General features: G+C 59.8%; 1 protein-coding gene across 2 annotated transcripts in view; it reads right to left on the reverse strand.

The window, feature by feature from the left end:
- The window catches only part of WNT7B (Wnt family member 7B), a 49,066-nt gene that overhangs the window by 21,217 nt on the left and 13,820 nt on the right, over positions 1 to 14,029 (reverse strand). For both annotated transcript variants that reach the window (XM_068561309.1, XM_068561308.1), the window contains exon 2: positions 1,406 to 1,632. In XM_068561309.1, the coding sequence (XP_068417410.1) occupies positions 1,406 to 1,632 (227 nt within the window). The remainder of the gene's footprint in view (positions 1 to 1,405; positions 1,633 to 14,029) is intronic.

Below are 14,029 nucleotides of genomic sequence, written 5' to 3' on the forward strand. Positions count from 1 at the left end.
AGGAAGCTGCACTTGGGTGGTGGGGCCCTCGGGAGGGGGAGGTGCCACCCTCCTGGCTGTGCCAGGTGGCACCCACAGGCTGCTCACCGCAAAGAAGCCCCTGGGGGCTTTCCCTGTGCCTCCCCCAGCCCCACGCAGGCGTTCCAAGCCCTGCAGAGCTCAGCTCTGGCCTCAGTCCCGCCAGCTGTGACTCCGCTCGAGAGGCCCAGGCTCCTTGGCCCTCTGGGAATGGAAGGACCTGCTGTAATCACACATTTGGAGGCTCACCTGTGCCCGCAGGTTGGGGTCTGGGATAACAGGGCAGCCCTGCATGCCCGGCACTGTGTCCCCGTATCACTCTCTGCCCTCTGACCCTCACAATGGCCTTGGGGGGGGCAGGTCGTCTCACCATCCCCACTCTCACTCGTTCAACAGCTGTTTATTAAGTACCTACTGCACACAGGCACTGGGAGAGGCGCTGGGGACCCAGATAAGGGCCCGCTCGCTCAGAGCTCAGGTTACAAACGAGGAAACTGAGGCCCCAAAGCCCCGAGGGCCAGGCCCAAGGTCACATAGCAGCTCCAAATCAGGTCAGGCTCCGCAAGTCCCACTTCTCCCTTTCACCCCTCAGTCTCCTTCCCTGTAAAATGGGCACACGGGAACCTCCCCCGGGGCCGTGAGGACAGGGAGCGGGGCGTGCGGCCCAGGGACTGTGCAAAGCGCGGGGGGGCTCGGCCCGCAGAAATCTGGATGTGCCACTGCCCGTGGAATCGGAGGCCGTCCCAACTCCCCCTGCACAACCCCCCAGCCCTGCCCTCCCTCCAGCCGGACTCCTCCCTGCCCCCACCTGTCACACTGCTGCGCCCTGCTGTTCCCTCTGCCCAGAGTCCCTTCCACTCTCGGAACCCCAGCTACAATCATCCAGCACTTCCTGTGGGCCGGGCACCTTTCGCATCAAGCCCCCCAGCCACCCGCTGCAGGAACAACTACTGTTATCCCATCTCCAGACACAGACGCAGAGACATGGAGAGACAAAGCCTCGTGCCTAGGGCCACCCAGCTGCCGCGCATCAGCACGGCGTGCCTCTAACCACGGCACCACCAGCCTGCCCGCTCACGTCCACGCGGGACGGTGTCCCCCAGCCTGACAGCCCAGAGCAAGGGCCCTCGTCCATTCACACAGGCTGGCTCCTGTCGACACCTCCCTCGTTCCAGACGCGGCAGTGTCCCAGGGGGCCAGGCCAGGTCCGGGTCTCCAGCAGGCCAGACCCAGAGAAGTGCTGTTACAGCAAAGAAATCAGCCGGTGGGTGTAGAAAAGCGAGCGTGGGCCGCCTGGCCTGGCCTTCAGTGGGTGGGCCGGTGGCCCGGTCCCCAGGCACCCAAAGCCCCGAAGGCGGGGTCCCCGCAAGCCCGGAGGCGCCCTTACCTACTCGGAGCTCTTGCCCGAAGACAGTCTTCTCGCCGAGGGCGGAGCAGTTCCAGCGTCCGAAGCGGAACTGGTACTGGCACTCGTTGATGCCCATCTGCGCCCCCTCCCCAATCACGATGATGGCATCGGGCCGGCTCTGGCAGATGGCACGCTGCCGCGGGGCCAAGCCAGGGATCTTGTTGCAGATGATGTTGGCTCCCAGGGCCACGACGGATGACAGCGCTCTGCAGGGGGGAGAGGATGCCCAGGAGGTGAGACACCTTGGCAGGCTCCCGCCACCCCGCGCCTGCCACTCTCCCCACTCAGTCCCTCGGCCAGCGGACGTGTTCCAGGAGCCCACCTCCTGCCAAGCTCTGCCCGCCAGGGAACAAAGCACAGAGCCCTGCCCTCAAGGACCATGTTCCACTGACCTGCACACAGGATTCCAGCTTGAAAAGGCACACACACCCGTGCCCCCTCAGCTTGAATTTGCAGGAACGGGATTGCAAGAACCACGGGATCACAAGTTCCATGAATCAACAGTCCCGTGGAATGCAAGAACCACGCCTCTCTGTGCCTCGGAATCAGACACACAGACCCTTCGTGGATTTGACAGTCACCAACTTGGGACTGTCCACAGCTGCCCCCAAGCAGCAGACCCCAACTCCCAGACAACTGAGGCTTTCCCATCACTTGCAGACCCCCGGCTCCCTCCACCCCAGGGTGCCTGGACCAGGCAGGCTGCTAAGTAGGCCGGGCAGGCCGGGAGCCAAGCCCACCGGGTCCTGACTGCAGCCACAGCCCGTGTGTGACCTTGGGGAGACATTCTGCCTCTCTGAGACTCAGTCTTCACACCCATGACATGCGGTATAAAACACCTTTCTCCCCCTCTCCGAGGGGAGAAAGGCTGCACACGTGGGGATGACTGTTGTTATTGTTTCTGGAAGACTGGGTGCACTCAGAGGAGGAAACAGGAGCTGATGTGAATTGAGCACCTACTGTGTGCTGGACTCGGCAGGGTGCTTTATTGCAACATTGTGTCCTCAGAGCGGTCCCCTGAGGGTGCCTTGTAATTAATCTCCCAGCACCCTGCAGGAACTGGGGGCACTTGCTGGGCTCTTTCTCTCTTCGCCTGGGTGTCATCAGTGTGATTGTTTATTTGTCTAAGGAGGTGAAATTCACATTGCAGAACGTTAACCATTTTAAAGTCCTGTGGCATTGAGTACATTCCCAATGTTGGTCAACCACCACCTCTATCAAGTTCCAAGGCACTGTCACCACCCCAGAAGGCAACCCCCTACCCCTTAGCAGTCACTTCCCTAGCCCCTGGCAGCCACTAATCTGCTTTCCGTGCCTGTGGATTTGCTGGTTCTGGACATTTCATACGGATGGAATCATACAACATGTGACCTTTTGTGCCTGGCTTCTTTCACTTAGTATAACCTCCTCAAAGTTTATCCTCATTGTATCATGAACTTCCTTCTTTTTTATGGCCAAATAATATTCCATTGTAGGGCGAGATCGCATTCTGTTTATCCCTTCATCACTGATGGACATTTGGGTTGTTTCCACCTTTTGGCTGTTGTGAATAACGCTGCTCTGAACATGTGCACGCAAGTTTTCTTTGAGTCCCTATTTTCCATTCTTCGGGGCATGTACCTAGGAGTGGAATTGCTGGGTGACGAGGTAGTTGGTTTTGCTTTCTGAGGAACCGGCAGGCTGTTTCCCACAGAAGCTCCATCAGCTGTTTGGTTTTAAGCACCCAGGGAAGGGACAGCAAGCTGAAAGGAGGCGGGCTGAGTTCCGCAGACCCACGGCAACAGCTGGGTTTCAAGACAGAGTCTGGCTTCCAAACAACAGACCAGGGGGCAAAAGGTGGGAGTGGGGAGGCCACGAGGGGCTCCCCAAAGCTGCTGCGCAGGCCCTGGCCTCCTAGCACGGTGAGTTCCCTCCTTCTGCCCACAGCCCGCCAGCCCCTTTCTTGAGAGAAGCGAGTCAGTGTTTTTCCAGGGCAGCCGAGCACCCACAGCCAGATGGGAAAGTCCCCGTGTGGCCTGAGCCCACAGCACGTGCTGCGACCAGGACGCCCCGGCGACACTCAATCCCCGTGGCCCGCCAGCCCCACCCACTAATCTGGCCAAGACCCCCCTGGGTCTCCCACGGGCACAATGGGCAGAAACGCCCAAGGCTGGCGTGGAGGAAGAGCTTCTGGGCAGGCGGGGCTGGGAGCGGGCTGGAATCTGGGGAATTCAGCCCAAAGTAATTGTAGATGCTCAGAAAACCGACCCGGGGAAATGAGATGATGGGAACCCTGCCGGGCACCAGCCTCCAGGCCTCGGGTCCGAGCCTGGATGCTACAAGCACATTCCCCATTCCCAGATTCTTCCAGCAGGCTCTGGGCTGCCAAGGCCCTGCTGCCCAGGGTAAGAACCCTTGCTCCTGGGGGCAGAAGTTCAGACAGATGGGGTCTAACTGGATGCCCCTGGGGGCAGAAACAGATGATTGCAGCCCTGGTCTCCCCCCTCCAGGCAGGCCACCCCTAGCACCCACCTCCCCCCACCCCACCCTGATGGTGTCCCTGAGAGCCCACCTACAGCTCCCTGGGTTCCTTTGATCAGAATCGGAGCCCTCCTAGGATCTGGCCTCTGACGACCCTGCCACCCCTGCTTGCGCTCCTCCCTCTGCCTGGCATGCTGGTGTCCCTCCCTTTCTTCTGTCTCGCAAACTCTCCTGCCCTTCCAGGCCCAAGGGCAAGCCCCACCGGGCTCAAACCCCTCTTCCCCGGGCCCCAAGGACACGCATTGTGGACACTTGTCCCTCGGGTACCAACCTCACCCCTGGTCTCATGGTCGTTGTTTCCACCCCTGGCTCCCCCACCAGCCCGCAAACACGTCGAGGGCAGTGCCAGGTCTGAGCTGGCCCTAGGGTCTCTGGGACTGCCCCGTGTAGCCGACCATGAGTGTGGAGTGGATGAATGAACGAACGAATGAATGAATACTCAGGGATTATGTCAAAAAGAGCTCCTGCAAGTCAACAAGAAGACAACCACATTTTAAAAATGGGTGAAGGACTTAAACCTTTCTCCAAGGAGAGACAAATGGCCAACGAGTACGGGAAAAGATTCTAAACATCAATCATCATTAGGGTAATGCAAATCAGAACCACAGAGAGGAAATACCTCACACCCACCAAGATGGCTATGATCAAAACAACAGAAAATAGCACACATTGGCGAGGATGCGGGGAAACTGGGACGCTTATGCATTGCTGGTGAGAATGTAAAATGGTGCAGCCGCTGTAGACAGCAGTTGGGAAGTTCCTCAAAAAGGAAGGACCATAGAACCCAGCAATTCCACTCCTAGGTGTATGTTCAAAAGAATGAAGGCAGGCGTTCAAACAAAAACCTGTACACAAATGTTCATAGCAGCACTAGTCACAATAGCCAAAAGGAGGAAATAACCCAAATGTCCATCAACGGATGAATGGATAAACAGAATGTGGTCCACCCAGACAATGGAATATTATTTGGCCATAAAAAGGAATGAAGTACAGACACATGCTACATGGATGAACCTCAAAAACATTATACTCAGTGAAAGAAGCCAGACACAAAAGGCCACATATTGTACGATTCCTTTTCTATGTAATGTCCAGCAAAGGTAAATCCACAGAGGCAGAAGCAGGGTAGGCCAGAGGCTGGGGGAGGGGCTATGAGAAGTCACTGCTTCCTAGGTGTGGAATTTCCACCTGAGGTGATGGAAAAGTTACGGAACTAGATAGAGGTGATGGTTACACAACACTGAGGATGTATGATATGCCACGGAATTGTATACTTTAACACGGTGAAAGTGAAGTGGCAAATTTTATGTTAAATGAACTTTGAACACAATTTTTAAAAATGCTCTCTGGGCTTCCCTGGTGGCACAGTGGTTAAGAATCTGCTTGCCAATGCAGGGGACATGGGTACGATCCCTGGTCCGGGAAGATCCCACATGCCGCGGAGCAACTAGGCCTGTGAGCCACAACTACTGAGCCCACGCGCCTAGAGCCCGTGCTCCGCAACAAGAGAAGCCACCGCAATGAGACGCCCGCGCACCGCAATGAAGAGTAGCCCCTGCTCGCCGCAACTAGAGGAAGCCCGAGCGAAGCAACAAAGACCCAACGCAGCCAAAAATAAAATTAATTAATTAATTAATTTTTAAAAAATGCTCTCTGTACACAGGACTTCCACACCCCCGGCCATAGGTGGGATCTGTGGAAGGGGACCAGAGGGGCCTTGCCCGGCTGGTACCCTGCATGCTTCTCCCAGGCGACTGGTGCTGATGCAGTAGGGGGATGGGAGCCCCAGCCATCCTCCAGATGTCAGTGTGTGGATTAGAGGTAAAACAAAAGCTTCAGAGAAGAGAGTCGCACTGTACACCAGGAGCAAAAATAGTCAGATATGGTTGATAATTCAGAAATGATTTCAACATTGTCTCCCTTAGAATGTGGAGATTTTTTCCCCCTAAAGATATTAAATATTCCCATTCTGAGCACCTGCCTGGGACAACACAGGCCTCCGCTGTGTCTCAATCCTCTCTTTGCAAGATGAGCCTTGCCATCCCCATGTTACAGGAGTGCGGACTGGAGCTCAGAGAGGCTAAGGGACCTGCCCAAGGCCACACAGCCGGGTCTCTGCTTCCAGAACTCAGGTGGAGACAGCACCGTGGCTCAGAGCACAGCACACAGTCGGAGCGTAATATAGAAGACGGCCTGGAGTGGGAAACTACACCCACTCTTCATTCTCAAAACACACCTTACATCCTCCCCGCGCTTAAAATCCTCCAGGTCACTCGTTAATTAGTGCAGGTTTCTGGACAGCTGCTGGTGCTAGTGGTTGAGCTCTGGCAACCGGTCCAGTGCCCCGTCCATCCCCTCTCCCACAGTCTGACCACTGGCCTCCCTGAACAGGCCTGGCCCGCCTCGCCCCAGGACCTGGCCTCACTACACCTGAAGACCTGCCTGCACCGTTCCTTCCACCCGGAGGGGATGGGGCTGCAGATGTGAGTGGCCGGCGTGTTAGGAAACCGTCAGAGTGGGAAAGGGGTAAAAATACACGGTCGCTACAGAACTGATGCCCTGCAGGAGACAGGAAGGCGGACGCAGGCAGCATTCTGGGGTAGCTGCAGTTTGGGGTGAGGACATGCTATGGGCACTCTCAGCAAGATGCCCCACCGGGTGGGCCCGGCTCTCACCCTCTGGGAGGCTGCCCGCCCTCAGCTGCCCGCCCAGGTGCCCCAGGAGAGGCTGGCAGGGCGGTTCTGCGTGGCCCTGAGCACAGAGAAGCCGGGCGGGGCGCTCGTGTTTCAGTTGCTGACTTTTTCCATGGAAAATTCTGCTCTGGGCTCATCCCCCTGCGCTGTTCAGGGAGGGGCCTCGGGACACAGGCAAGATGCCAGGGGGAGTGGGCAAAGCTGAAAGTCTAGAACTTTCCTCACTCCTGGCCTGGGCCAGTCCCATGAAGGGAGCTCGGAGGAAGAGGGTTTCAGGCCCTGCAGACAAGAAGCCCCCACCTCATCCCCGTCCCCGGGGGCTGTGGGCAGGGCTCTCTGATCTCAGACCAGAGGGTGCTGGGTTGGAGCCCGGCATTGTGCAAGGAGGGGGCTGCCACTGAACAATCAGAAGATCTTTCTCCTGCCAGAGCGGTCCAAGTGGATGGGGCTGCCCCTAGGACGAGGGGGTTCCAGTGGGGCTGAGGGGCAGGTGACCACTGCCAGATGACAGATGGGCAGAGAAATGGCCAAGGGCCGGGGGGAGGGGAGCTTTGCTGTATCATTAGCTGGGTACCAGGCTGCCCACCTGGCAGCTCTGTGGGGAGGGGTTAGGAACATGAGCGCTGGTGCGGGCCAGCTTGTTTGGAACCCTGGCTCTGCCTTTTCCTAGCTCTGAGACCTCAGGCAAGTTTCTTAACCTCTCTGTGCCTCAGTTTCCACATCTGTAAAGTGGGAGTAATAATAGCCATGATACGTCACAGAGCTGCCAGGAGGGGTACTTGAGTCAAAGTACATGGCACTTCGTAGCTGGCCTGTGGTGAGAGGTCATCGACGTCGGCCATTATTAACTAACCCTCACAGCCTCCCAGTAGTGGAAGCCCCATTACTGACCCTCATTCATTGAGCCCCCAGGATCCAGCCCCCTCGTGGGGGGCTGTTTCTATCAGGGGGACCGGTGCTTAAACCGGCAACTCTGAAGCCAGTGGGTGCTCACATCAGCCACTGCATCCACCACCAAGGGGTTCATTCCTGGACCAGCTCTTCCCTCTGACCCAGCAAATTCACACTAGGGTCTATACACCCAAGAAAAGTGAGCACTTACATCTGCCAAAGGACATGAACGCGGGTCTCCAGCTCAAACTGGGAACAGCAACCCAGGTGTCCATCACCAGGAGAATGACAGATAAACTGCAGTACATTCACCCAGCCAGATGCAAACCGCTTACACGGACGACTCCCCCAGACACCACGTGGAGTGAAAGACGGGAGAACCTCGATGCTACCACGTATAAGAAGCTCCAGGCCAAGCGGAACTCAGAAGTCAGAAGAGAGTTACCCTGAGGTGGGAGGCGCTGATGGGCGGAGGGGCCACGGGGGAGCCTGCTCTGCTGGGGGCCCGAATGTTCTCTGTCTCGAGCTGGGCAGGGGTTACACAGGTGCCCGTGTAGGTGAAAAGGCATCAAAGTGCCCACTAGAGATTTCTGCACTTTATGTACGTTATACCTCGACAAAAAAGTAAACTGTTGCAATACAAACGTTTACAGGGCTGGCAGAACAAGGCAAGAATACAAACTCCAAGTTTTCTTACAAAAATTAAAATAAAGAGAGCACAATTAAGAAATAAAATGCGAACATTAAAAATCATTCCTGGATGCTTTGCGTGCCCGGCCTTGAGGGGTGCAAACCCCTCCTGCAGCACACGCTCCTCCTGGGGGCTGCTGTGGGCTGGGCCCCCGCCCCCTGCAGGCAGAGCTGGGTTAGGCCAGAGCACAGCCCAAACCCAGGCTCAGAGGCCCGGGGATCAAAGGGCATCCCCAGCCTGGCTCTGCTGAGGGCCGCCCCCTGCCTGCCTGCCGCCCTCTGCCTCCGCCTGGACTCCGTCCACAGATGCTGCCAGCCTGTTCCCACTGGGCCCTGATCCTCTGGGAACCCTGAATAGAGAGGCAGGCTGCCTCAGCAGCTCCCGGGGCAATAAGAAGCGTGGGCGCGGGAGACCCTGAGGACCGTGAGAGTGGAGGGAGCCCGTCGTGAGCGGGGCAGTGCCCTCCTGCCCTTAGCCTGTGCCCGGCCAGCGCTCGGGGCCGGGGGGCAGAGCTGCCCACCTGCTAGCGGTCCTCTGCCCAGAGGAGCTGGGCCCACCAGTGGGGCCAGACCCTGACGGGCAGCCTCCTCCCAGCGCTGCCCAGCTAAGACCCCTGTCTAGGCCAAGCCCCAGTCCTGCCATGGCCCAGCCTTAGGGCTCTTCCTTGGGAAACAACAGCAGGGACCCTGAGGACCCAAGAGGGGTCAAGTGGGGGAGCCAGTGTCTCACCGAGGCTCAGGATTAGAGCCATCTTGCCCTTCCCTGTCTCTGTGTAGGACACCCCTGCTTCGTTCAGGAGCTAACGCCCTCCAAACCTGCCCCAGCAGCTAGGAGTCTAACCTAAACCCCTCATGCTGTTGGACTCAAGGTGGCGTGAGCACCTACTGTGTGCTGGACTCGGGGCTCAGGGGTCCCCTCAGTGGCGGGGCGGGGCGCAAATGTTGTGATAATAATTATAATTATTATTGTTATTCCTCAGAATAAGGACTGAAAGGTCCAGAAGGTCCAGCCACCTGCCGAGTAGCTCAGGGAGGGAGGGAGGGAGGGAGGGAGGAAGCCGGGACCAGGACCCATACATCCTGGCCCCAGACCGGTCAGTGTCTCATCACCCCGTCCCTGACCCTCAAAGACAGTTGGAGGGGTCACCTGTCCATCTGGAGAACCATCCTCCCCCATCGGTCCCTGGGGGCACGAGGCTGCACTGGGGCCCAGATACACTGGGGGGACCTCCCAGGGGGGCTGCTGAAGGAGGCCCCCAAACCTGTGCCAGGCCCTCCCCACGCAGGCCGCGTGCTGCTCCAGGGTGGTGGCCCATCTCATTCTCCACTGTGCAGTCTGCCTGGCCTGCGCCAGGCCCAGCTGAGCCTCAGTGGTCACCGTGGAGCTGCCGAATGAGTGGCGGACGGAGGCATCAGCCAGCGGGGCTCGTGAGGACAGCTGGCACACAGCTGCTGGGCCTCCCAGAGAGAAGGACCCCGCTCGCACGGAGGGCAGGACGCTGCGGCTGGCACGTTCTCAGCAGGGCGGGGGACCCAGGTGCACCCCATTTTCTCTTTGACTGTTACAGGTCGATAAAGAGCAGATTTTATTCCCACTTTACATATTGTTGAGAAAATGTCAGCCTCCGGATGAGGGCCAGCACTTCGAGTCCCAGGATGTGTGCAGGGTGCCGGGATTATGGGGGTCAAGCCACCCCAAAGTGCCCTCGATAGGGCACTGATCCACTGGCATCGGCCTGTCTTCCTACTTAAAGAGCCAGAGAGAAGTGGCGTCGTTGCCAGCCTGGGTCCACGTGACAGAACAGCCTCTCAGGCCCAGAGGAAGCCTCGCGCCATCTGATCTGTCCACGGGGCCTTAAAACGATGGCCACGGATGCGGCCGCAGGAGCCAGGCGCCTCCACCTCAGCACCTTGTTTCTCCTACAAATTCCCCGACAAGACCCCACAAACCACAGCCCAGGATAGAGGTGCCCCCGCAGAGGGCAGACGGCCTACCACGGCATGGACCCCCAGCTCCCTCCCGCTCAGCGCCCTCTCACTGGACAGAACACCAGCTCTAATGCAGCCCACCCATCCCCAGGGCTCTGGGTTGGAGCAGCCCCGGCCCCTAACCAACCACAGAATCCTGGGCATGTTCCCGAGGCTAGGACTGGGGCAGCACTCCATGGGGGAGACTAGGATCTGAGTACTTTCCGGAACCCAGACCTCATGACTGAGCCCACCGGGCCGCAACACCCCAGACCCCTCCCAGAGCCCCGGGAGCCAGGAGGGGGTCGCTGGGGGACATCCTGCTTTCCTCCTGGGGAGGAAGCTTGTACCACCTTTGGGAAGGTGAGCAGTGATGAGAGAGGGCTTCCCGCCAGCAGCCCACGGCTCCCTCTGCCCTCTGGGGCGGCCCACCCCACCCCCAGTCTGCCCCTCCGCCCTGCCCCAGTACCAGCAGGACATGGCTTCAGGGCCTGAGCCAGGCCTCCCGGCCCTGCCCTGGGCTGCTCCTCATTGGCCCTGGGTGCTGTCAGTCATGAGGCTGGCCCCGGGCACACCCCTACCGCTCACTCTTACCCTCCAACACTCGGCTTTCTGCCTCTGCACCTTCACCCTCCAGGTCCTCTTCCCAGACCTGCTGATCTCACCACCTCAGAGACCCTCCTCCAAGAGGCCTTCCCACCCACCGGCCCCCCCCAGGGAGCCAGGACTCTGTGCTTGACGCCCTCAGGCTTTTCCTGATGCCATTTGGGGCAGGGTCTGGCCACCACCACCAGCTGGGGGATCCCCAACATTGCCCAGCACCCAGCCAGGCTCTGAGCTGGCCTTGGACGTAAGCACCTCCACCCCCAAGGAGGTGGGGACAGGCGGGCTGAGATGGCCAGATCCCCAGCCTCCCTCCAGGCCCCGTCCCTGGCCTGGCCCCGCCGCCCCGCTGCCCAGAGCTCCTCCAGCCCACGCTCCTGGCGCTGGGCGCTTTGTAATTCTTCCTCCCCAGGCATCCTCCGGCAAAATATTTGAAGAATGTTCTAATTATCTGCGATCAGCCAGGGAGGCGAGCCGGGGTCCACTCGTCCAGGAAGTAACTCGGCAAATACCTGGGAGGGCGGCACCTGGCCCCCACGCCCACCCAAGGCTGCGTCCCTGCCAGCCTCTCCCTCAGGTGGGCAGGAGTTGGCCCAGAACTTTACAGCCACAGATGGCCTGGAAGAGGCTCTTCACCGGCTCTGGAGCCCAGCAGGGCACCGTGGGCAGAGTTGGGGGGCAGGGGCGCATGGTGGCCTCAGTGCTCCTGCTTGTCAAATGGGGACAAGAATGTCTTCCAAGTCTGGGGTCACACTGCAGACCCCCTGGGCCACCATCACAGCCCCAGAGCCGGCACCGCAGGGTCTCCACAGCCTTCCCCTGTCAGCTGGATCAGGATAGAATGGAACAGAAGGCTGGAGGCTGGTGCAGCCAGTGCAAGGGCCCGGTGGCACGCAGGCCACCTGCCCCTGCTCCGATCTGCCTTGAATCTGCTCATCTCCTTCCCCAGCCGGGGCTCTAGGCCAGCTTGGGGGAAGCATGGGCTTGGGGACATCCCCAGACCTCCGGAAGGCCACTCCGAGGCCGTTCTGAGACTCAGTTTTCTCATCTGAAAATCGGACACAATCAATCCTCTGTTGGCAAATGGCTTCTCCCTCTACTGGGTCAGGAAGTACCTGAACCCCCTGGGGCGCGGCCGGAGGCGGTGCAGGGGAGTGGAGCGTGTGCAGAGGGCAGGCCTGATCGCAGCCTGCCCGACCATCTGACCTGTCGCCTAACCTGCCCAGTCACAGGGCCTGCACTTATGGGGGCGACAAGACAAAAAACCACCCTTGTGGAAAAAAAAATAATGATAATCTAACAAAACAAAAAGACCACCCTTCCTGAGCAGTGTCCCACACCCTGTCCTACTTCATCCCCATGGGGTCTCTTAAGGTGGGCCTTGCCAGCCCCCTTTACAGATGAGGAAACTAAGGCTTCAGGAGGACACCCAGCAGGGAGCTCCGTGGTGCTGGGCAGGGAGGAGGGTGTCCCAAGCAGCCTGGAGAGAGGCCTGGAGGCAGGAAGGGGCCCAGCTGGGCCCCCCACCTGCCCTGGCCTCAAGTTTCCCATCTGCGGAGTGAGGGGCTGAAGCGACAATCTAGGTACCTGCGGCTGTATCCTAAAGAAGGTTCTCTGGGTTGGGGTCCTGTGTTCGAATTCCGCTCAGCCACTGACTCTCACTGGCCTCTGGGAGCCTCAGTTTACCCATCTGTCCAATGCTCGTGGGCAGGGCCTCCTGCGGGCTGGCTCCCTGCACCTGGGTCTGCCCGCTGCAATCTTTCCAGGCCACTGCTCCGCTCAGCTCGCTGCCCGCAGTGTTCCCGGGGAAGAGAGCAGAGCGTCCGCCTGCTCCCTCGCGCCCCCGGCGGGCGGCTGCCAGCCCGCCCTCCCCACATAGCTGGCATTCCTGGCCTGGCATCCTGGGACCCCACCCTGGTGAGAAACCAGGCAGCCTGAGGGAAAGCAGGTGGTGGGCAGGGGGTCTTGGGCAGGGCTGCGGCCACCACCATCCACCCCCACATCTGCCAAATCTGTGAAGTCGGAACCCTCACCTAGTCATTGTGACCCTAAAATTTCAGGACGTTGACCTCTGACCTCAGAAACTTCCAGACCTCTGCTGGGCATTTAGGCCCATCAGGACACTCCTGAGTTCCGACCACACTGGACCAGCAATTCCCCCTCCAGGGCCACCCTGCCCCCCTCCAGCAGCCAGGCAAAATTCAAGGCCCAGCTTGGTACCCCCTCCTCCAAGAAGCCCACCCAGGTCTCTCCTCTGTTCTCCCTTCCTCCTGCCCAGCATGGTCACATCTAGGCCCGGCTCCTGAGGAGGCCTTTAGGGGCTGAGATTCAGCAATACCCGCTTGGCCAGGCCACGGCCACACTACTTCCTGCATCCTCTGCTGTGCCCTAGACCTTCCCTAGGCCTTACCCCTGACCTTTCGCCTCACTTCAGGTACAGGTGGGGATACTGACACCCAGAGGTGCCAGAGCACCTGAGGTCCCACAGCGAACTGAGGCCCGAGCAGGGATGAGACCCCTGGCCTGGGCCTTGGCCTCGGCCCCGATGCCCCAGATCTGTCGGACGCGGGGGCGCCCGCAGGCCTGGATGACCAGGATGCCAGTCTGAAACCTCAGGACAGACGGATGGCCGGACAGGCGGGGGGAACAGGTGGGAGGAAGCTGGCAGGCCCCACTGGCCCATGGCCAGGCTGGGAGTCTCGGCGCCTAGTGGCTTGGCCAGCACGTCGGCCTTCCCGACCACCCTGGACACGGGCTGAGCAGCGGGTCTGGGGGCCAAGCCCCTGTGGCCAGTGGGCAGCGAGCCATGCCCTCTGTGCGGACTGCAGGGCTGAGCCCGTGCCCTGGCACTAAGCCTCGGGCAGGCATCCTGGAGGGTCCCTCTTCCAGGAACAGAGGAGGGTGGGACCCTGCCTGGGCCACTCAGCACCTCCGAGCGGAGTGCGAGCCTGAGTGAGCCCAGCCCCCTCCAGGCTCTCCCCCGCTCCGCAGCCCCGCCCTCTGCTCTCACCAAAGCTGGGGACCCCCTGTGGGCCAGAAGCCCCTGCACAGTGCCCTCACCACCCACTGCTCTGGGCCGCCCCCGCCAAGAACTGCCGGGCTGCCAGGGCCTCCCCAGCCACGTGCCTCAGCTTGGATGCCTTCGGGGATGAGTGCTCACCCTTCCGGGAGAAGCCTCCTCCACCCACACCCCCCCCCACCCCCTGCAGCCTGGCTGTGACGACCTGAACCGCCGGTG

Source organism: Eschrichtius robustus, chromosome 13 (assembly GCF_028021215.1).
Source record: "Eschrichtius robustus isolate mEscRob2 chromosome 13, mEscRob2.pri, whole genome shotgun sequence".
NCBI lineage: Eukaryota > Metazoa > Chordata > Mammalia > Artiodactyla > Eschrichtiidae > Eschrichtius > Eschrichtius robustus.